This window comes from Felis catus, chromosome D4, assembly GCF_018350175.1.
Source record: "Felis catus isolate Fca126 chromosome D4, F.catus_Fca126_mat1.0, whole genome shotgun sequence".
NCBI lineage: Eukaryota > Metazoa > Chordata > Mammalia > Carnivora > Felidae > Felis > Felis catus.
The window spans coordinates 90,228,476-90,250,910 of record NC_058380.1 but is presented as its reverse complement, the minus strand read 5'-3'; the positions used below and the strand labels follow the sequence as shown (position 1 = coordinate 90,250,910).

General features: G+C 49.6%; 1 protein-coding gene across 13 annotated transcripts in view; it reads left to right on the top strand.

Annotated features, from left to right (window-relative positions):
- Positions 1–221: 221 nt before the first annotated feature.
- The window catches only part of DDX31 (DEAD-box helicase 31), a 73,668-nt gene continuing 51,454 nt past the window's right edge, over positions 222–22,435 (top strand). For 2 of the 13 annotated variants that reach the window (XM_045043409.1, XM_045043410.1), the window contains exons 1-12: positions 222–1,719; positions 6,901–7,157; positions 7,264–7,339; positions 8,289–8,332; positions 9,441–9,511; positions 10,491–10,555; positions 16,559–16,603; positions 17,959–18,000; positions 18,722–18,786; positions 20,364–20,483; positions 20,591–20,697; positions 21,718–21,953. In XM_045043409.1, coding sequence (XP_044899344.1) covers positions 592–1,719; positions 6,901–7,157; positions 7,264–7,339; positions 8,289–8,332; positions 9,441–9,511; positions 10,491–10,555; positions 16,559–16,603; positions 17,959–18,000; positions 18,722–18,786; positions 20,364–20,483; positions 20,591–20,697; positions 21,718–21,953 — 2,256 coding nt within the window. In that variant the 5' untranslated portion in view covers positions 222–591. The remainder of the gene's footprint in view (positions 1,720–6,900; positions 7,158–7,263; positions 7,340–8,288; positions 8,333–9,440; positions 9,512–10,490; positions 10,556–16,558; positions 16,604–17,958; positions 18,001–18,721; positions 18,787–20,363; positions 20,484–20,590; positions 20,698–21,717; positions 21,954–22,435) is intronic. The other 11 variants (XM_045043412.1, XM_045043411.1, XR_006589035.1 and 8 more) reach the window with 8 other exon arrangements.

Below are 22,435 nucleotides of genomic sequence, written 5' to 3'. Positions count from 1 at the left end.
AGGACCATCCATATAATAAAGTCGCTGAGACAGCCGAGACCCTGAAAAGGACCAAATTTTCTTCAGAGCTGAAGAGGCACCAGAGGAGGGCACGTCACCGTAAACAAAGCGAGCGGAGGGCCTCGGGGGAGTCGATTCCAGACAATAGGAGCAACTGTGGAGGCAAGGTCTGGGGTTGGGTCAAAGGGGGTGGAGTCTCAGAAAGCACCAGAGAGTAATCAGCGCCAGCAGTGGGGCAGACGCAGGGCCGCAGGCAGGACCTGGCTCGGAGGAGAGCTCCCGGGATACGACTGTGTGTCGGAAGGGGGTGGGTGACTTGGAAAGCCGGGAGCAAACGGCCGCGAGGTTTTTTGTTTGTTTTTCAAAAACACGGCGACCCCGGCCACTCTGGATGCGACGAGGGGAATCCCCGGAATAGGCGCAGGCCGAGATTCCCCAGGGACCCGTAAGGCGGCCGCGGGAGCGCGGCAGGAGGAGACCCCGGGGCTGGGGCCCAGGGGGCGACTTACTTTGAGGAGGCAGCTGTTGAGAGGAGCGGGCACCGAGGTGCGGTGGATAACCAGGTCCTGGCCCGGGTTGTGCACGTCGCAGATGAGCTCCAGCACGGCGATGCTGCGGGCCGTGGACACGGACACGCGGTGGTCCTCGGACCAGGCCAGCGGCTCTAAGCCGCTCACCGCGTACTGCAGCTTCACGGCCGGCTCCCGCCGAGTCACCAGGAAGCGGAACGCGGCACTGGGCCCGGGGGCCGCGTCTGCAGCCGGCTCCTTCCCGCCCGCCTCGCCGCCCCCCTCGCCCTCCTCCTCCTCGGGCGGCGCAGGCCCGTCGGCCGCGAGCCCCACCCGGGCCTTGTCAGCCGAGCTCATCTCCCCTCAAGTGCAGAGGCCGGATCCCGGGGCGCGCCAACCTCGCGCCGCCGTCCCGTTGCCGCCTCCTGCGCCGCCGCCGCCGCCGGCCCCCAGCGCCCTCCGCAGCGGCTTTCTCCCCTCAGGCCCGGAGCGCCGCCGAGCCAGGAAGGACCCCGCCGTTGCTAGGCGACCCAGCCCTGCCAGGTGGCCAAGGCGCTGCCTGTCTGGAAAGCGCGCCTCCTCGGCGGGCCGGACCGAGAAGCGCCCTGACTCGGCCGCAGTGGCCGAAGGGCAGGGAGCCTCGAGGGCAGCCGAGCCCCAGGCCCCTGCAGAGGCCTCCCGCGCCACTGAAGCGCTGAGGGAGCGGCGGCGCGGCGGCAAACGAAGGAAACGTTGGCAAGATGGCACACGGCCTCCGGTCTCTCAGAGACGCTCAAAGAACTTCACAAGCGCGAACGCCAGAGTGTTCGGTGGCATCGCCCGCCACGGGCCGAGCCGCGAGGGACTCCCCGCGCAGCGGCCGCCGCGGCCCGTACGCTCGCGGACGCCTCGGCACCCGGAAGGGACGCGGCCGCAGGAGCCGGTTGGGGCAGCTGCGCGGGGTCCTCGCGCGCCGCCCACGTGGGCCCGGGCCGAGCCCGGTTCTCCCGGTCCCGCCGCGCCCGCCCGTGCCCGCGCCTCGCCGCGCGCCATGGCCGCCGCCGGCGGGCTGCTCCTCCGCGCTGCCGAGTCCCCGGCCGCCGCCGCCCCCGAGACGCTCTCGGGACCCCGCCGGGCCCAGGCGAGGCGGGTGAGTTCTGCCCCGGCTTCGGAGCCGTCCGCACCTGAGGCCCGGCCCGCCGCACCTCGCGAGCGGCCGCCTCGCCGCTGGGTAGGGTTTGGAACTGCCGCCGGAGTCCGGGGCGGTGGTTGGGAAGCGGGTTATCTGGCAGATTCTGGAGGAGTCGCAGAGGGGCACGTGTCTGGGACCGGAACATCACCCCGCGGGGATGTCCCAGGAGGGAGCGGCGCGGGCGTGGAGGGACGCCCGCCGGCTCTCGGGCTGCGGGTGGCAGGGGTGAGCGGCGGATCCCGTCGTCCCCCCGCCCCCACCCCCACGCCAAGTTAGGACCTGACACCGGGGCGAGTGCCCGCCCGGCCTCTTGCCAGCCTCGCCTCTTTGTAACTTGTCTCAGCCACCGTTGCCTCAACCAGGGGTCGTTTGTTGCAGGAACGAGGACTGGAGACTAGAGCTTTTCTTCATGAACTTGCAAAAGTGGCCTAGATTCTCATCCACGGGCAGTGGGGAGAGAGAATAACGGAGCATCAGTATACTCCGCTCACTAGGGAGGGGAAAGGTGCCTTCAGGTTAAACCAAGCCAGAGCTGGAAACTGGTTTCTGGGACGGTTGACTTCCCTCCTGGAAAAGAGGAGGGCTGCAGGGCAGAAAGCCCCTTGTAGAGGCGTAAGTTACAGGACCTTGGGCCAAGGAAGGTGTGTGTTTTCTCCAAAAAGCAACAGGTGATTCCGTTGACGGATTGGTTGCTGAAGGTCAGTTCATCCAACGTGTTGAAGCTGAAATTCCTCGAGTTGGTATTAGGGTTTCTCTTTGGTGATTTTTCAGGGATAATCAAGCTTTAGGATTTAGAGGTTTGGGAATTGGAGTTTTCAGCTAGCCAGTGGGGTGGCCACTTTTCTGGGAGGAGGAAGGGGAAATACCGAAGAGCCCCTGGGACCCTGGGGTCTGGGTAGGACAGACCTGAGATTAGAAGCCAGCTTTGCAGCAGGCTGATGTTGTAACCTTGCAGGGAGGTCTGATCCTCACTTTTCCTACCCGTAAAATGGGAACGGTAGTTTCTACCTCGTATGAAGTTACTTATGAGGAGTAAATGAAATCATATATGTAAAGATCCTATGTATTTTCTTGCCCACAAAAGCACTTGATAAATGCCAACGATAGGTAAAGTCGTATTGGCACCATTTTGAGTAATGGAATCACTACATCCAGAGGCCAGTGGGAGGCTTGTGCCATACAGGAGCCTAGTGACAAGTGGGAAGCACTGTTGAAACTGTTGAGCGCCTGGCTGGCTCAGTCGGTGGAGTGTGTGACCCTTGATCTTGGGGTTGTAAATTCGAACCCCACATTGGGTGTAGAGATGACTTAAAAGTAAAATCTTAAAAAAAAAATTCCCAAACTTTTTTTTTTAATGTTTGTTTATTTTTGAGAGACAGAGTGCAAGCGGGGGAGGGGCGGAGAGAGAGGGAGACCCAGAATCCGAGACAGGCTCCAGGCCCCGAGCTGTCAGCACGGAGCCTGACGCGGGGCTCGAACTCCCGGACCGCGAGATCATGACCTGAGCTGAAGTCGGATGCTCAACCGACTGAGTCCCCCAGGCGCCCTCAAAATCCCCAAACTTTGTTGAGTGAGTTGAATAAATAAAAATAGGGTGTCTGGTTTTATGATTGCCTGAACCACTGTGTCAAAGGATATGTATTAATAAGGTCATGACAAGGGTCTGTGGTGCCCTTGTCTGCATCTGCATTTTTTATGTCTTGAATGAGAATTATAGATACGTTGATCAAATTTGCCAGTGGCCTGAATTTGGGATGAGTAGCTAATATCCTGAACTTGGAAAGGCCTCAGCAACATAAGTTATGCTATTTATAACACTATGTAGAGTGTTTTCTTTCTAGAAATGTTTTTTGATGATTCAATTAATACAAATTTATTGTAGGAAATTTGGGAAGTATGTTAAAAAAAAATCCATAATTGCCATGCTCCGATATAACTCTGGTTAACATTTTGGTGTATATCCTTCTAGAAAACAACTCAAAAGAGGGGCCAAGCTGTATATGATGTTTTCTAACCAAGCTGGAATTAAAAAATGGTATTGTGGCACAACCCTCAGGAATCCTGGCTGTGGAATCAGTGCCTGAGCAAAGCCTGTATCGCTTGGTGACCCTGGGACAAATCGCCTCATATTGCTGCCTCAGTGATCTCATCTTAAAATGGGATGATAGCAGTACCTGTATTGATACATTAGATAACCCACCTAAGTACTTAGCGTATTGCCCGAGCTATAGTGTATTTATTAATGTCAGAGGTGTAGTATTTAGGCTTTTAGGCCTAGGCAGGCTCCTAGAGGTCATCCGCCAGAACACCCCTCGTTTTACAGGTGCAGGACCAGAGACTCAGAGGAAGGCGATTTGCTTAATATTGTAGAGCTGATGTTTTAGTAGATTCAGGTGTGTTCTTTGCTCAGATGCCACCTCCTGAAGCATGTCTGTCTCCTGGCCTCCTTTCCCCTTGCCACAGGCCGTGGGAATCTCATTTTGTGCTTTCCCGGCCCTTTGTGTTTATATTTTTTCTGAGTACAAATACAGATTTGAGTTTGTGGTTTTATACGTTGATCTCTTCCACTAATCTGTGAGTTCTTCAAGGGCTTGGCTAATTGTCCAGCCTTGTGTTCAGAATCAAGCTACTTGATAGCCACTATGTAGTGGGGTGTTTTAAATGAACGTGTTGTGGATGTGGGGCAGAAAAGCTAACAAGTAGGGGAATAGTGTCCGGCTTATGGAGAGGGATAATTCTATTGGGTGTTGTTCATCTTGTAAGTATTTATTGAGCACTTACTTTGTGCAGACATGAGTTCATACGGGGGATTCAATGCTCTACTGGGCAGACTTGTCCGTTTCCTTATAGAGTTTGTGGTTTAATGGGAAGACGGACACCGCATAACAAATTACATTCTATGCTTGTTATTGTATCAAGTGCTATAGAGAAGAATAAGGGTGCCAGGAGAGCCAAGAGTAGGAACCCTGGTTTGACTACGTGGAGAGAAGAGGTCAGGAAAGGTTCTTCTGAGGACCCAGTAAGCCTCAGTCTGAAGGATGAGTATGTGTTAACCAGCCAGAGTGAGGGTTGGAGACAGGGGTATGGGAATAGCATGTGCAAAGGTCCTGAAGGAGGAAGGAACATGGTGCCTTCTAGGAATTAAGGAAGATCAGGACAGCTGAGACTGGTGAGATGGGCAGAGGCCAGCTTCTAGAGGGCTTTGTAGATCATATTACAGGTTTTTTCATTTTAGCCTAAGAGAAATACTTGTGAAATACCGTGCTTGATTCTGAATACTTGCTTTTATTTTTTAAATTTTTTTCTTTAACGGTTATTTATTTTTGAGACAGAGAGAGACAGAGCATGAACGGGGGAGGGTCAGAGAGAGAGAGAGGGAGACACAGAATCTGAAACAGGCTCCAGGCTCTGAGCTGTCAGCACAGAGCCCGACGCGGGGCTCGAACCCACGAACCGCGAGATCATGACCTGAGCCGAAGTCGGACGCTTAACCGACTGAGCCACCCAGGTGCCTCTCTGAATACTTGCTTTTAAAGAAAAGTTGACCTGAGCATAACAGGTGACTGGGATGATAAAGGATCGAAAGTTCACGTCCTGTTTGGAATATTTATTCCAAAGAAGAAAGTAAAAGATTTACACGATGTGTGAAGGAATGTTATGTCCCAGAGGAAATAAGCTTGTTTTGTGTTGCTGCAGAAAGCAAACCTCAGACGAGTAGAGAGATGATCAAGGGGGCGGCTCTTGTCTGAATGTCAGAAGCCGCTTCCTAACCCCTAGAATTCAGTCTGCCTCGGTGGACGGAGACCAGTAAGAGGAGGTGTGGAGGCAAAGCCTACTGCAAGGCCATCTGTCTGGGGGACGGTGGTAGAAAGTCTGTTCACGGTGGGAGTGGCCTTCAGGCCTTTTTATGCTCTGAGAGTCCCTAGTTCCATAAATCAAGGAAAGTCTGCACATTTCATTGTGCCTTGCAAGTGATTCAGCAGACCTGGAACTTGACTTCATCTGTTTCTTTACTCTGAACATTCATGAACTTGGGACTTTGTAAAAATAAATTTGTAAAATGAAAGTTATTTTTAACCTAATTAGTAATACTTAACTTTATTAATATTAAATACTCAAAGTTGTATTTATTGAATTATTTGGATATAGGAGTCCTGTGGTGCCAGGAACAAACAACTACTGTTATTGGTAGGTTAGCCTGAAGCTGACAGTCATGGCTAAAGCAAGCTGATGTGTAAATGGAATTCATCATTTCGAGCTAAGGGGAGAATAACATTCCAAGAGAAATGAAAACACCAGGATAATAAGCACTAGCTACTCACGGGATGTTTTTGTATTCGTGTGTAAATTGGAAGAGAAGGCAGAAAGGAAACAAATTTTTTTCCAAAGAAAATTGGATGCTTCTTCTCTTAGGAGAAGTTTGGACATGGTGCAGGTAGCCAGATTCATGTTATGGAAATGAGAAGCAACAGGCAAAAAAAAATATCGAGCATTGTAGCCTGCAACCGACTATCAGATGGGGAATTGAAAGGCAAAGAGAATTGGAAATAATTGTGGTAGAAGTGATGGATGGAGTAGAATTCTCATTTGGAATGGAAACGGCGAGTAGGAATTGTCTCCAAGCCATCTGAATCTGGGGGAGCAGCGTGAGGGGAGAGAGTGACAGCGATCCAAGCACTCTGGGGTAGAGTGGTAATGAAGGTTTCCGCTTCCTGGGCATGAGCTGGGATGCAGCCTCCCATGTATAGTCACCAACAGGCTTTGTTGGTGGAGAGAGAGGATGCGCTCCCCTCCCCTGTTCTTGTTGTGTAGATGGACATCCAGGGAAACGGATTGATCTAGCGGGCACACTTCACAAGGTGGGTTCTCTCTTCCCTTAACGGAGACTCCCATTTTGTAATATTCAGCCCCCAAAAGGTTTCTCCCTTCTTTATCCTTACCCTCATCTTGGTTGGGTTGATAGTTAAGATGGATGGTGAGGTCTAGGGGATGAATGAGCTGAGATTTTTGGGGGGGGTTCATTTTTTTTTTCTTTTTGGGGGGGGAAAAAAGCTGAGTCAAAGAATCTGATTGCAGACCCTAAACTGTTGCTCGACATATGGGGCGTAATGATCTCTGCAGGGAGAGAGGCAATTCTGTGGGCAGTCAGGCTTCACTGTGAGGTCTGTCTTCATGGACTAATGCATCTCTTGTCGCTCTTTCCTTTTGGGAACAACGCAGCAAGCAGAGGCTACCAAAAGAAAGTACCGAGCATCCAGTGAGGCTCCCCCAGCGAAGCGGAGGAACGCGGCGGCGTTTCTCCCAGCCAAGAAAGCTGCTGCTGAAGAAGCACAAAGGGCTTTTAAGGGGAAGGCACAGAAAACATTTTCTCCGAATGAATCTTTGGTTGGTGTGAGCGGTAAAGACCGAGAGCAGAAACCATGCGTTAGGACTTCTTCGTTATTTAAAAACAACCCCGAAATTCCAGAGCTCCACAGGTATGTTCAGGCACAGATGCACTTCGGGAATAAGAGGAGTGAAGTGTATTCCGCCTTTTGCTCTGTTGATTGGAACTGATGCCCGGGTTTTGTTCGTCATTTGCAGACCTGTAGTAAAGCAGGTGCAAGAACAGGTGTTCACCTCAGACGCTTTTCACAAACTGGACCTCCACCCACATTTAGTAAGTATCTCTCAGTGTCTCGTGTGGTCGGTTTTTTCGATGTGGTTATTCATTCGGAATGTCTAGAAAGAAAAAGAGTGGTTATTTCTGCTCCCAGCTACCTGAGTGAAGTCAGACTGATGGGATGCTCTTCTGGGATAATCCCAGTGAGCTTATGTTACTCTTCACTGTCCCAACCTCCATCCCCACCCACTTTTTAAGGAACCAAACACTCTCCTCACCTAATTCAAAGTAGGCCAGACAGTTCACCTCGTGTGCCTAGGACAGGCTCCTAATCATGGGTAGATGGGACGCGGAGGCTGATCTGGATAGGAGAGGGAACTGAGCTGGCATCTTCGTCTCAAGGGTAGCCTGTTACAAAGAATTGAAGAAGACGGGGCTGTTTTAACACACGTTTTCTACAAACAGATGGACCCTTTTTTTTTTTTTTTTTTTTTTTTTAAATTTAACCATGAGTGAAGTTTCCGCTCTTATTTATGAGTAAGGAGAGAAAAATGCGTTAACTTTTAGGGAATCCGGTTTTCCTTTGCTCCTGTGGTCACAGCTCACTTAGTCCTTCAGGGTGCCTTACGTAAGCTGTTTTCGCACCTACGGGTTTGAGCAGGGACATCGAGCAGGGTCGTGCTGTGGGCGTTTGGGGATGGATAAGTCTTTGTCATGAGCACTGTCCTGCGTGTGATAGGATGTCCAGCAACACCCGTGCCTCTACTCACTTGATTCCAGTGGTGTCCCTGGCCCCACTTGTAGCAACCAAAAATCTCTCTAGATGTTGCCAGCTGTGTGGGCGCAGGGGTGGAGCAGAACCACCCCCAGGCGAGACTCACTGGGTTGGAAGAACTTGACTTGAACATAGTCATCAGTTTTTTCCCAGTATCTTCTTTTTTCATTAAATAGGTTTTTACCAAAAAGTCAGAAGTTAAAAGTATTTATTTTTTGTTTTCTCTTTTAGATTTCCACGATAAATACGGTCTTAAACATGACTAGCATGACCAGGTAAGGAAGGGTTCGAGGCCAGTCTTGATTTTCTTAAAACTTGGATGGCTATAACCAGATGAGATCTGAATTATCTGTGGCATACAGAGCACATTTTGTCTTGGTGTTAGAGAACACTGCCAGATTGCTGCCCATCGAGGGCCTGACGCATCACTTAGCCACTCAGTTCCCTCACTTGTTAAATGGAGAGGCTGAGTCCCCATCTACTTCTGTTCTCAGCTCTAAACTGGTCCAGATGCCGGTCTCCATGTGATCCTGCTGCCGTCCATGCTTCCCTGAGAATAACATGTCCATGATGCAGAATTTCTCATGTCATTGTTTACTAGTAAGAATTAGAGGCAACCAAAAAGACAGGAGTAGGTATTTGATTGGATAGAGCGGGATATTGAAAAAAATTTTTTGAATGTTTAGTAGTGACGGTTCTGGAAAACGGAACAGTAAAAGGCGTAGAGCAGAGGTGAACTTCCTTTTTGTGAGCACCTATGCGTGTTTACATTTTATTAGTCATCACATTTTACTTATAGGTGCAAATTGATGAGTATTGAAGAGTGAAATAAGGAGCCCCCTCCCCAATTTTTTTATTCAGTTTCATCAACCAAATTTAAATGAATTCTGTGCCCTTTTTGTTGTTTTTAAATGCACATGTGGACACATCCTAGTGCGCCTTGGTTTTCTGGAGAGTGAGAAGAGCTCCAGGCTATCAGGATGGCTCATAAGATTTCTCGTACCCTTTGGCGTGGGACTCTTCCCACGACGTCTGCCACAGGAGGCAGGTGCATGTGTGCTATGCTCTCGTGGTAGCTCCAGCTTGTCACCACGCCTGTCCCTTTGTTTTTGTTTTTTTTTTTAAAATCAGTCTGCCAGAATGGCCTGGCTCGCCTCAGCATTTTCAACTGAGTTCCAGAAATTTAATGGAGGTTTTACTCCTCCAGCCGTCAGAAGCTCCTCAGCAACTTCGCTCGAATGTCTCGATACTCCAGGGTGGCAGTTGGCAGACAAGCGACGCGTGGGGGCGGTTGCGATCTGTGTGTCCCGCTTCTCTGCCTGTAAACACGACAGGGTAAAACATTACATACGAGCATGTGTTCTCTCTTTTGGGTGGCCCAAGCGTTCAGAAGCAAAGTATTCCCGTGTTGCTGGAGGGCAGAGATGCTCTGGTGAGGTCTCAGACGGGCTCAGGTCAGTCATCATTTAACTTCTGTCCTTCTTGCCCCGATACCAAGGCCACAGTCGCCTTGTAGGTCACGTAGCGAGATGGCTGTCTGTGGTGGCGGCTGCTTTGCTTTCTGGGGGGAGGAGGGGAGGCCATGCTTCTCTTGATGAGGGCCCTGAATTTGTTCTTGCGGCGAAAGGAAGGGGGGGGGGGGCTGATGGTGCTGTGATCAGGAGTGATCCGGACGTGGCCAGGTTCTGCTCTCGCTCCGCAGAGCCTCTGTCAGGGCTCTGCCCAGTCCACCGTCTGTGGCTCGAGCTGCCCGTCCTCCCTCCAGTGGGGGATAAATAGTTTCTTAGAATAAAGCATGGTTCAACATGAGCACGCACTGATTGGATGCTAGTTGTTTGGCTGCAACGTGGAGCACAGATTTTGCTTCTTCCACATTGTCTGTAGACGTGTTCTTGTGACCCTCTTGTGCCCTGCATGGGGCTGATCAGCTGTTCTCCACTCCCCCCAGCTCAGCCACCCACCTGGTGGCTTTTGCCATTCCTTGGTTTCTTCCTGGTCTTTAGAGGCTAGCTCTGGGGTTCAGACTGGCTTCTAAACACCTCGGTGCTGCCCACATCATTCACTTGACCAGGAGGCTCATTTGAGTGATTAAGGATGACTTTAGAGGAGGCGTTTTCTGGCTTTGAAGGACAGTCATCCAGTTGGGCTTTTGTGTAACTTGGGAAATGTGTCATTGTCTCCCTTCTTGGCTGGAGAAAGGAGCTGAAGCTGCAGGGTGTTTTTGGAAGTAGTGCGTTCACAGAGCAAAATTGGGAGTCATGGCAGGGGGGCAGATGCTGTCTTTAGCGCTCTTGGATGTAGGACTTACCACTTTTCCTGTCCCTGGCTTTCAGTGCTGCCCAAAGATAGCAGAGACCATTTTCTTTACTGTCTTCGCCCTCCCTCCATCTTCTAGGGCCTGTGATTTTAACTGCTTCTGTACTTTTTTAAAAGGTAAAACGCTTGCCTACTGTATCCCTGTGGTCCAGTCTCTTCAAGCAATGAAATCAAAAATACAGGTGAGTATAGTGTGTTTCTTTTACTGCTCGTGGTACGTAAGCAACCATGGAACTGAACCAAAGCAGGACCACTGGGACCAAAAGACTCTGTTTTCATTTAGCGTTGTTTTCTTGCCTCTTTTTTAATTCATTCATTGATGTTTATGTCCTATAAACATGTTGCATCTGAAGACTGTGCCCAGAGTAGAATAGAATAACTGTATTTTGTAATCATCACAGCACATCCAACAGGGAGCGTTTGTAAAATCAATGCTCCTTGTGTGTCATACACTGTGCCGGATGCTTTGCCAAAGTGTCATCTTCTCAAATCCTAGCCGCCGCCGCCCCCCCCCCACCTCCCCCCCCCCACCTCCCCAGGCCCAATGAGTTATAGGTATTTCTGTTCATCTAATTTTACAGAAAGAAATGGAGGCTCGGGAACAATGGTGGAGTCTTGTCTTTAGTTGGGAGGCACATTTAGTTAGCGTTTGGGCCAAAGGGGCCAGAATTGGGTTCCCCAGGAGGCCAGTTAACTGGCAGGCTCCGGAAGCACAGGCATCATCTCAAAACCCCGCCCAGAGTCCCACAGATATGTCCCTGGTTGTCCTCAGTAGGAAGGACAGGGCGAGACCTGAAATAGGAGGTGAGGTGGGTGCACAAGCAGCTGACAAGAGCTGGTTGGTTACTTTTCTTCTCGGTGTGAACACACAGACTTAGGCGTGGACCAAGCCTACCTGGTACTGAGGGACTACACAAGTAGTGATAGCATTGGATTGCAGCCCAGAGGCTAAAACCTATACCCACCGGGACAAACGGATACAAATCAGTTACTGAATAAATAGAGAAACGGGAGAAGGAAAGGCCTTCCTTCCAGTAGACTTCCTCCGGACATCCACAGAAGTGACGGAAGTAGAATGTCGCCATCTGGCAGGTGCCTTGGTTGTACCGCCCCCACAGGGATCGGCACGCGCTGAAAGGAGTGGACGAAAGCGGCATGAAAACTGGGAGGTTTACTGGGTCTCCAAGCGTCTCCCTGCAAGACCCCTCTTAGTCCCAAAGGGGAAGACAGTAATTCTACGATGGGGAAGTGGCTGTCACCGCCTTCACCCCGGTGGTCAGCGTGGGCATCACCAGTGCGCAGATGTGCTGAGCTCACGCACCTCCCTCCAGATAGGTGCCCAGAGGGCACGGCGTCCCTTCTGTGGCTTTCTGGCCCAAATTTAATCATGAGCAAGCATCAGACGAACCCACATCAAGAGACATTCTGCAACGTGACTGGCCATTACTCTTCAAAAGTATTACGGTCACAGAAAAACAAAACAAAACAAATACAAAGAAATGCTGAAGAACTGCCCCTGGTCAAAAGAGGTGAAGGAGACGTAGTGGCCAAATGCAACCACGTGGTTCTGAATCGGATCCTAGTCTGGGGAAAGGACGTTAATAAGTCAGTCAGTGAGACCGGAATACAGTTTGTAGATAGATTCACTCATAGTAGCTTATCAGCGTTGATTTCCTGGGTTTGATCCTTGTACTGGGATTTTGAGAATCGATACTGCCTAAGGAAGCTGGGAGCAGGATATAAGAGAGTTCTTTGTATAATCTGTGTAATTTTTTTGTAAGCTTAAATTCATTTCAAACTGAATATTTAAATTTTACTTAAAATTTATTTACATAATTTTAAATCAATAAAACCGAAGTCCGTGGCGCCTGGGTGGCTCAGTCGGTCGAGCATCCGACTTCAGCTCAGGTCATGATCTTGCAGTCTGAGTTCGAGCCCCAGGTCGGGCTCTGTGCTGACAGCTCAGAGCCTGGAGCCTGCTCCGGATTCTGTGTCTCCCTCTCTCTGTTCCTTTTCCACTCGTGCTTGCTCGCTCGCTCGCTCTCTCTCTTGAAAAAAAAAGTAAAGATTAAAAAGAAATTAAAAAAAAAACCAGAATCCTACACAACATCCAAGTGATGAAACCTTACATAGCCATTAAAACTGGTATTTTTTTCAGTTACTCTTTGTGAACTTGACAGGTGTTTTTACGTGTTAATCAAAAAAGGGCAGAGGAGGGGCGCCTGGGTGGCTCAGTCGGTTGAGCGTCCGACTTCGGCTCAGGTCATGATCTCGCGGTCCGTGAGTTCAAGCCCCGCGTCGGGCTCTGCTGACAGCTCAGAGCCTGGAGCCTGTTTCGGATTCTGTGTCTCCCTCTCTCTCTGCCCCTCCCCTATTCACGCTCTGTCTCTCTCTGTCTCAAAAATAAATAAACGTTAAAAAAAAATTTTTTTTTAAAAAGGGCAGAGGATAAAACAGTATGTACTGGATGATCTGGCTGCATAAATAGTACTGTGTGTGTGCGCGCGTGTGAAGAGACAAGAAAGATACTTGAACTGCTGATACCGATTTCCTCTGACGTGGATGAGTGAGGAATGTATTTCCTACAGGTGACCGATGTTTTCTTCCCATTGGGCACCTCACAGTAAGATAATTCATACAAAGGACTTGGCGTTGTACGCTACCCAGCTGGAGAGGAAAGGCCAAGTACTGCAACGATGTGGTAAAGTCTCATCCGTTTATACGTGTTAGGACAGTTCCCTGAGAGCAGCGGGTTGTTATTTACACACGTATCGTTGAAGAGCTTGGGACTATTTGAGCCGGAACAGGTCCTGTGGTTCCAGCCCCACCGTCTCGTCTCATAGGCCCGTGGACCGAGGACGAGAGAGGTGGGATCAGGTACCTGAGGCAGGCGGCGTCCTGGGTCTGAGTGTGTCCTCGGGCAAATCTTTCCATCCCTCTGTGCCTCAGTGACGTCACCGGTGGGGTGGAGCCGAAGGCAGCGCGTGTCCTCCAGGGTTGCCGAGAGCTTCTGAGTTCTGAGCGGACGCAGGCGGACGCTTCGGAAGCATCACCACGTGGGCGCGGGGCCAGTTTGCAAGGCAGTGATTTTCTCTGCTGCTCTACAGAGACGTTCACAAGCCACGTGGTGGTTTTTCTTTACTGCATGCATTTTAATGTCAGTAACGGCTCATTCTATTCAAGACTGAAGTTTTCTGTAGAAAGAGTTCTCTAAGCTCAAATTTAATTCACTCGTTTCAAGTAATATTCAGTAGGGACCCTTGGAGTTCATTGTGAAATGATTTGACCTGTAAAAAACCGATCTGGAGGGAGCAGGAAGTTCAAGGCACCCAGCAGAGTCTTAAATTACTTTGGCGATGGAATGAGAACGGATTGGCTTTCTGTGTTTTCGCTCTTTCAGTTATTTGGGCTCTGATTTTTTTTTTTTTTTTTTTTTAAACAACACAACCATCCTTCTTTGCTCACTTCTGCCCTGCGAGGAATTGATTTTTCTTTCTTCTTCTGTGTGTAGTAACACCTTTTGAAATGTCAGAATCTCGTAACGTCACACTGTGGCACGCTGATACCGTTGTACTAACATGTTTACCGTTCTTGCCTGGGCCTCAGCACAGCCTCGCAGACTTGACGTCGAGGATGGGCGGCTCTAGTTTGAATTCCAAATCCTTTCCTCCTCGTGGGTAAATGTTTCCAATGCAAAACATGAAATCCATACTTGTAATTGAACCTGTTCTAAATCCACACTTAGCTTCTGCCCTGACACGGTTTTGATTAAGTCCTGAGTGTCTGTGAGCACTTTGGAGGTGCAAGTCACCACTGACTTTGGGGCCTTTCTCAGGGTACTTTTTGGGTTTTTTTACACGTATATTTTTAGATACAGTGTACGCATTACAAGATTAAAAGAGTACCAAAAAATACACTGTGAGAAGTCAGTCCTCACAGTCCCTGTCGCCCGCATGGCAGGGCTCTCTGGGGACGCAATGCCCTTGTGCTCGTCTGGTGGCCCTCCCAGGGCTGGTCTCTGCAGAGAGAGCGAGTGCGGGGGCGCACAGGCCCCTTCCCCCTCAGCCAGAGCTTCTTTGTTTCTTTCTGTTGTGTTTGGGGTGATAACGCAGGAGGTTGCTTGCTGTACATGATGTTTGTGCCTTGCTAGTTGGTGCTCACTTAACACGCTTTGGGATGGCTTCTTAGCAGTACCGTGCCCACGTGCCTTGTTTTTTCACGGCCGTCTGGTGTCCCACTGCATGGGGGTACCCCGAGTTAGGGCGTCAGCCCCTCACTGGTAGGACTTGCCTTCCATCCAGTATTTCACTACAAACGAGACTGTTACAAATACAGTCTGTAAAATAGTTTACTTTTTTACGCAAACTTACGGGTGTATCTTTTAAAGAAACCCCTGACAGTGGGAGCGGCATTTTCATTCGGTGGATAACGCCACAATTGAACTTTATTTTTTTTTGAGAGAGAGAGAGAGAGGGTGCAAGTGAGTGAGGGGCAGAGAGAGAAGTGGGGCTCAAGCTCATGAACCTCACCCTGTGTGGGGCTCGAACTCACGAACCGTGAGATCATGACCTGAGCTGAAGCCAGATGCTTAACCCACCGAGCCACCCAGGCGCCCCGCCCCCCGCACTGAACTTCGAATGGGTTAAGCCACACTTTGCGTTCTCCCCACAGCAGGCGGTACAGGAGTCCCTGCTCACCCGTGCCCTAGTGACACCATTGGCTGCTTAAGTTTTGCTCATTTGACAGTGGAGTTGAGCATCTCTTTGCATGTGTAAAAGCCGTGTCTTGAATTCTCACATCCATGAATTAGCTACTTGTGTCCTGTCTCCATTTTTCTATATAAGTCGTTGTGGTCTTTTTTGTTTTCATTTTTTCATTGAATTATAGGCCTTTTGTGAACTAAGGAAACTGGCCCTTTCTCTCCCCTCGTTTTGTCGTTTATTACTTGATTTTATTTAGTCACTGTTTGCCCATTCTAAAGTTAAAAGTTTTTATGTTATAAAATGTATTGATGTTGTATAGTTTCTGAGATTTATGTCATCTGGAAAATGGCCAACTTAATTCCAACTTTACTTCTGTAACTTTGTTTGCTTGTGAAGTCTCTGAACAATTTATCTTTTCTCTACTGATGCAAAATGCACCTTATTTCATACAATTCTGCATGTATTTGATTCTGTTCTAGACTCGGTTTGCTGCTGTGATCTCTGTATGCTGCTGTCCGTTATTTATATTATGGTAGTTCTAAATCGTTTTAACATCTGTTGTTTTTCGGACATGTTTTGGTTATTCTTGCACGTTGATTTTTCATAGGAGCTTTGAAGTCAGCTTGTCCATATGTGTTATTTTATATGCACGTGTGTGTATGTGCAGACTTGTGGCAGCTTTCTTAGGGTCACGTTACGTTAATGGGTTGACTTACAATTGGCTCATTTGTGATAAGGAGCCATCTTATCCAAGAATAGGATATGGTTTCCCATTTATTCACATTTTACTTTATGCTCCTCAGAAGGGTTTTACAGTTTCTGTCACAAGCATTTTGTACATTTTTTGTCAGCCTTCCTGTTGTTCCCGCTGCTGCTCTTGGGTGATTCCCCCCTCCATTGTATTTTCTAACTTTTTTATGTCAGAAGGCTGTAATTTGTGTGTATTAAGTTTGCATTCAGCAACTTGACTGAGTTGTCTTTTCTTGTAGTAGATTTTTGTTTTGTTTTTTAGGATAAACTGTCATCTAATGACTGTTTTGTCTCCTACTTTCCAGTTTTATATGTATTTTCTTTCTCTTGTCTGACCACATGGGGCAGAACCTTTAAAAAAAATTTTTTTTAATGTTTATTTATTTCTGACAGAAACAGAGACAGAATGCGAGTGGGTTAGGGGCAGAGAGAGAGGGAGACACAGAATCCGAAGCGGGCTCCAGGCTCCGAGCGGTCAGCACAGAGCCCGACATGGGGCTCGAACTCACGAACCGTGAGATCGTGACCTGAGCCGAAGTTGGACGCCCAACCGACTGAGCCACCCAGGCGCCCCGAGGCAGGACCTTTAGAACAAGGTTGCATGAGAAGAGTAGTGGGCGTCGTAGTCCCCTTCTCTCATGTTTGCGAGTGGCCGCCCTCGGGTTCTGTCCACCGGAGTCCCGTGACCTTCGTTCATTGACTCGTGGCGTTTCTTTCCTTCTGTGTCCACAGCGCAGTGATGGCCCCTATGCCCTGGTGCTGGTGCCAACGAGAGAGGTAAGCAGCCTCACTGTCGGGACGCCTTTTAAGCAAGTGCTTTCCTTCTGAGAGTAAGACCCGTTCGAATTTAAAAGTGGGTTTTACCATTTTTCTCCCTGCTGCACCCTTACCTTGGCCTGGGACCATCCCTCTGGTTCCTGTTAAGAAGAAAAATTCAAAGACTCTGTGAAAATCATAAGCTGAGTATGGAAAAGCATTTCCCTGGTGTCTAAAAACTAATGACACGATAAGCCTCTGTCCTTTTAAAAGGAATTAAAATAATGACATTTTCAGGCTTTTTTGTTTCTTTTATAGCTTAATTAAAAATTAGAGCAGTCAGCCCTAAAGTGAACTTTCTTTAAAAGAGGCCATGGTACGAAGAATTTTACGTGTTCTTGCAAGTTAAGCTTCTCGACGTTTTTCTTCTGTCTTGGTGGGAATCTCTTCTGTCTGATCTAGTTTATTTGCCTACGGAGGCAAGTGTAGAGTAGAGCACCGGTTTTCTCTATCAAATGCTAATCACTTCCTTGCGGAGAGTTGATCGCGGAGATGGAGGTTTCCAGTCAGCCCGTTAACACAGCCTTACACAGCCTGCAGTGCCCTTTCTCAGCTCAGTCCTGGGAAGGAGCAGGCGTGGAGCTATTTAAATTTTCACAGCGGCAAACTTGCTACTTCCCTGGGACGCGTCGTGAATACTAAGCATGTGGGAACTCTGTACATGCGCTTGGATAAAGGGATTGTGTTGAGGCTTTCTTACGGTGGTTAATGGTTATAACCTACGTTAATTTCACTTCCTCTGGTCTCCACTGGGCTTGTTAGACTCTGGTCCTTTAATAAACTCGGGGGTGACCGTCTCTCGGTGCTCCGTGGGGCGTACTTGAAGGATACCTGACGCCACCTTGAAAGCAAGGTGCCCAGAGGCTTGCCTGTCGATTGCTCCTTCAGGTGACTCCTTCCTGCACGTTCTGTTTTCCTCTCTTCCTAAAGAGAGGCACGTCCAGGGCGATGCTGCACGCTTCCCCATCCACGTGCACCGTAGGCTTGTGGTTCTCTGTGTGGCACTCTGGGAATTTGAGCCAGCAGAGGGAGCACACAACACTGTTTCTGTGTGTGTCCAAGGAATGGACTCGGCCTCTCTGCCCAAGTCTCCAAACTGGCAGCTTTCAGACGTAGTCTGAGAGCGAGGTATATTCTCTGAGAAGATTCTGTGGATCACATTTTTTTTTTTTCCTGAAATCTTAACTTAAGGTCCAGGTTGGGATCTGATCACTTCATGTTGTCTAAATTTTTTTCAAAGATTGGGGAGGTGGGGGCGGAGGGGGGGCGGGTGGGAACAACCTTGCTCAGTATCTGTAACTGCTCACTCCTCACAGCTGGCTCTGCAAAGCTTCAACACTGTCCAGAAACTGCTTAAGGTAAGGCGGGCTGCGAGTCCAGTTTTCTACCTTTTTTGCCTGACTTTTTGAGAAAAGAGAAGTCTGCCAGTCTTACCTTTGTTTTCAAAAAGCAAGGAATTATTTTAATTTCGCTTTGTTGCTTGGGCGTCTCAGCTCTCCCCAGGCATAGTTTGTAGGTTTTGACTGATCCGAAGTGGACCAACTGCCGATTCCTAGCTTAGATTACTGGGGTTTCCTGGTGCTTAGAGCCCCGTAATGTGTTCACCATAGTCCCTAACAAGGCGCGTGGAGACTCACAGGTATAACCGAAGTGAGCACGTGGAAAGCTACCAGAAAGCTGCACGTCGGGTTTAAGAAAGGAGAGCCAGCGCCTGCCAAGCCGAGAATTGATCTGTCCTTCCTTCTGTCAGGGGTGGGGAGTAAGGAAGGGCTGTGCTTAGGTCAAATGTGTTCTCCACTCGGCCTCGACGGGGCAAGGCGGAGAAGCTGTTTGAATCCCTGAGAAAGCCTCTGTTCCTCTCACGGCACCGGGAGCCAGTTCCGGAGCTGTGACTTAAGTGGCTGTTGCCCGTCACTGGGGCGGGCGATGCCCGGGAATGGCGTCTCCACAGTGACAGCGTCTGCAGTGAAGCCTAGGTCTTCCCTCCCAGCGTCTTTAGGGGAGAAGACCTTGGATTCGGTCTCTGTGTCTGCAGGGAAGGGGGCTCTGCTCTGATTCTCATCTGGTGTCTTCCTGTAGCCGTTCACCTGGATCGTGCCTGGGGTGCTCATGGGCGGAGAGAGGAAGAAATCCGAAAAGGCCAGGTATGCGGAGCCTGGTTTATGGTCCGTTCCTGTCTGAGTCTGTCTGTTCTGCCTTCCTATTCAATGAGACCTGGTCCTTCTAAACCTGGAGAGAGTCTTGTTTCCTCCTGTGCTTCCTAGTCCCAGAGCGGAGGGACAGATTGAGGCAGCGGGGACCTGTCGCCTGTAGGCGGTGCTGTCTTATGAAATACCGACGAGCCCACAGAGGTTCCCTTCCGACGTGGTCGGTAACCATACTCCCCACCCACTTAACATCCTCTCTGTCCCCCCCCCCAGCATCCCTTGGTCCCCCTTGTTTGGTATCCAGCCCCCTCGGTGACTCTCTTTTGTGCACATTGGGAGTCTAGGGGCTTGTCATTTGGCTCTACAAAGGCGAGATACTAAACTCACATGTAATGCTTTACGCTTTGCTTTGTATATCCAAAACACTGATTCCTAATTCTGTATAGGAACTGGTGATGGGTAATTTCAGGAGAAAACGTTGCCACAGATAAATCCCACGTTGTCTGGATTCTTTTTGAAACATTTTTATTGTATTGTAGCTTAACGCTTGGTAGTAACACCCAGCTCTGTGTGTAGTTTGTAACTGAGGAGTAAATACTAAACTTGAAACCTAAAGGTATTGATTAGATTTGGTTCAGCTGTAAATAACGACAACAACAAACAGCAGTGGCACAAACAATATGGCGGTTGTACTTTCCTTTCACATCTAAGAAGCCTGACGGTAACGCATCCAGGGCCTGCATGAAGCTCTGGTGTCAGGAACCAGGTTCCTTCTGCCTTTTTGTGCCATTAAGTGAGGCTTCCATTTTTAAGTGTACTCCATAGTCTTAGCGAGTTGCTAGAGCTCCAGCCATTACATCTTGTTCCCTGCCAGCGGGAACAAAGATAATCCTCCCCCCTCCCTCCAGAGATATTTGTGGTTTTTGCATATTCCCTTTATCCTTTTATCCCATCACTTGAACATAGGCATACGACCAAACTTAACTTCAAGAGAGGCTGGAAAATACACTCAGCTAAAAATTAGAAGCTTGTATTGCTATGGAAATATGGAGTAAAGGGTGTTCGGGAGTAAGAACTGAGATTTATTCTCCCTAGTCTGTGGGACAAAGTTAGGTGCCCGTTGTATGGAGGCTACAAACAAAGGTTCGGTATAAGAAACCGTTCTAGCCATTAGACCACATTGGCCTGCGGTAACTCATTTAGACTGGAGTTTCCATGGCGCAGAAACCTTCGAGAACGAACAGGCTAGGTGACCATCTTTCTGGAATGTCCTAGAAAGGATCCACGAACCAGGTAAAGGGCACCGGATTATACAGTAAAGATTCTTTTCAGAGGTACTGCATTTATGATTTTAATACGACGTCAGATCTTAATAATCACCTTCTAGACAAGAGAAACTTTGAGGGAAATGGAAACTCAAATGTATCTTCGTATCCGTTTGTCATCCTGTTTGCCGTGACTTCAAGCCGTACACGTTGGTGCTACAAATGAATCTGCCTCCTGTGCCTTCCTCCTGTGTTTTCTGTTGATACAGCCCCATTTGATTTACTTTTATGATATGTAATTTTAAACAGACTCCGCAAAGGAATAAATATCCTCATCTCGACTCCTGGGCGACTGGTGGATCATATCAAATCCACAAAGAACATTCACTTTAGTCGGATACGGTGGCTGATTTTGGATGAAGCAGACAGGTGAGCCTCGCCCAGAAGCATGAACGGTAGGAGCAGCGAGCCGTTCGTGCTCCCGTTGCAGCCTTCACTCTGCATGCGGAGTAAAATCCCTTCTCTTGAAACCACAGAATCCTGGATTTGGGTTTTGAAAAGGATATCACAGTGATACTCAATGCCGTGAATGCCGAGTGCCAGCAACGACAAAACGTGTTGCTGTCGGCCACGCTCACAGAAGGTGGGTTGAAAAGACACGCTCTTTGTTCTTAAGAGGAACGATCTAGATGTGACGGGCGTTGTTTGCCCGCGGTGGTTCTCAGCGATGGGGATAGAGGGTCAGGAGGGCGGTGTCCCTGAAGGACCGCCTTTCCGGACCCCTGCCCTGCAGGCCCAGCCTCCCTCTGCCAGTCATGCAAGGCCCTGCCATGCTCCCCGGGGTGTGGGGGGGAAGGGCAGGGCAGGTCCAGAGCTGTCTCTGTAAGGAGAGTGTTCCCGGTGCTCGTGGCGGGGTGAGAGGAAAGGTGACGGCTGACTCCCGTCTACCCAGAGGCTTCGTGAGCTTTTTATTGTGAGTGTTCTCAGCCCACCTTTCTGCTGAAGAGCCCTGAACCTCTTTAAGTTCCTTTCTGTCTTTCCGTCCTCACGAGATGGACGTTCTGAGCTCTCCTTTACAGATGGGGCCCTACGGCTTGGAAAAGTCACAGCCACCAGAGTCACCCACACAACACAGCCCCGCTGTCACGTTCTCAGGTCTGGCTTGTTAAACTGGCCCTGTTGCAGCACACGCATACCAGTTCGCCAAGTGTATCTTAAGTAACCTTCATTTTAAGAGAAAGTCCATGATTCTGTGCTCAGAAGTTTGGGAAACGCCACATATTTCTTCCTTGTCTTAGAAATTCATGGTGCATGCGAGCACAGCAAAGATCCTGAGAAGCCTTGTAAACCCACAACACCCTGTGATTAAGGAATCCCGTGACACCCTTTTATCAGGGTTTTCATAACTTACTTGAGCGTAGAATCCTTTCAGGGTGGGGAGGAGACAGCTGCTCCTGTCCCTTTCAGTGGCCTGCCTAGGCCAGAGTTTAGAAATGCTGGTGTGGAAGCAGTTCCCCCCCCCCCCCCCCCGATTGACCAGAGGGCAGATCTTGCTGCCCAGGTGTTGCCCACAGGAGCTTCTTCATAAGCGTGGGACGTGGGGTGTGGGGTGCCCACACGGGACTGGTTTCACAGTGTTTGCCTATCTCACCTTTGCTCCAAGGTGTGACGCGGCTGGCTGATATCAGCTTGCTCGATCCAGTCCGGATTTCTGTCCTGGATCAGCACCACGGGCAGTCTGACCTGGAGCGAGGCACACTTCCCGAGGTTTCCCCTCTACCAGCTGACGATGAGCTGGACAGCTTCGCGATTCCAGGAAGTCTTGATCAGCATGTGACGCTGGTTCCCAGCAAACTGAAGCTCGTCTCCCTGGCGGCCTTCATCCTGCAGAAGTGCAAGGTTGGGACCAGCTCAGTTGAGGGAAGAAGGTCCTGTTCTCTCTGTGTCTGGCGTTGATAGCAGTGAATTGAGGGATGCTCGCACACGCGCGCGCTCTCTCTCTCTCTCTCTCTCTCTCTCTCTCTCTCTCTCTCTCGTGCACACACACGTTTTCCACTGTAACTGTGTTTGCAAATGCAGACTTTACCAGTCAGCCATCCTGGGGTTGTGGTAAAGACCCAGAGGTCAGTGATAGCTGTTACATTCGACATGAAGTGTACCTGAATCCTCTGCTGGGACGGAGGACCCAGGAGCATCACAGGTGGCAGAAACCGGCTGCATGCAGGCAGACACGGGAGCCTGTGCTCCTGGTCTCTGAGAATTCGGGCATTTCTGTGCTTACTGGACGCACGTGATAACTTCCTCTGGGGTGTGGGAAAGTAGTGGGTGTAGGGGCTCGAGGAGGAAGCTTCAGAGGTACCGCCTGCGGGGCCCCAGCCAGG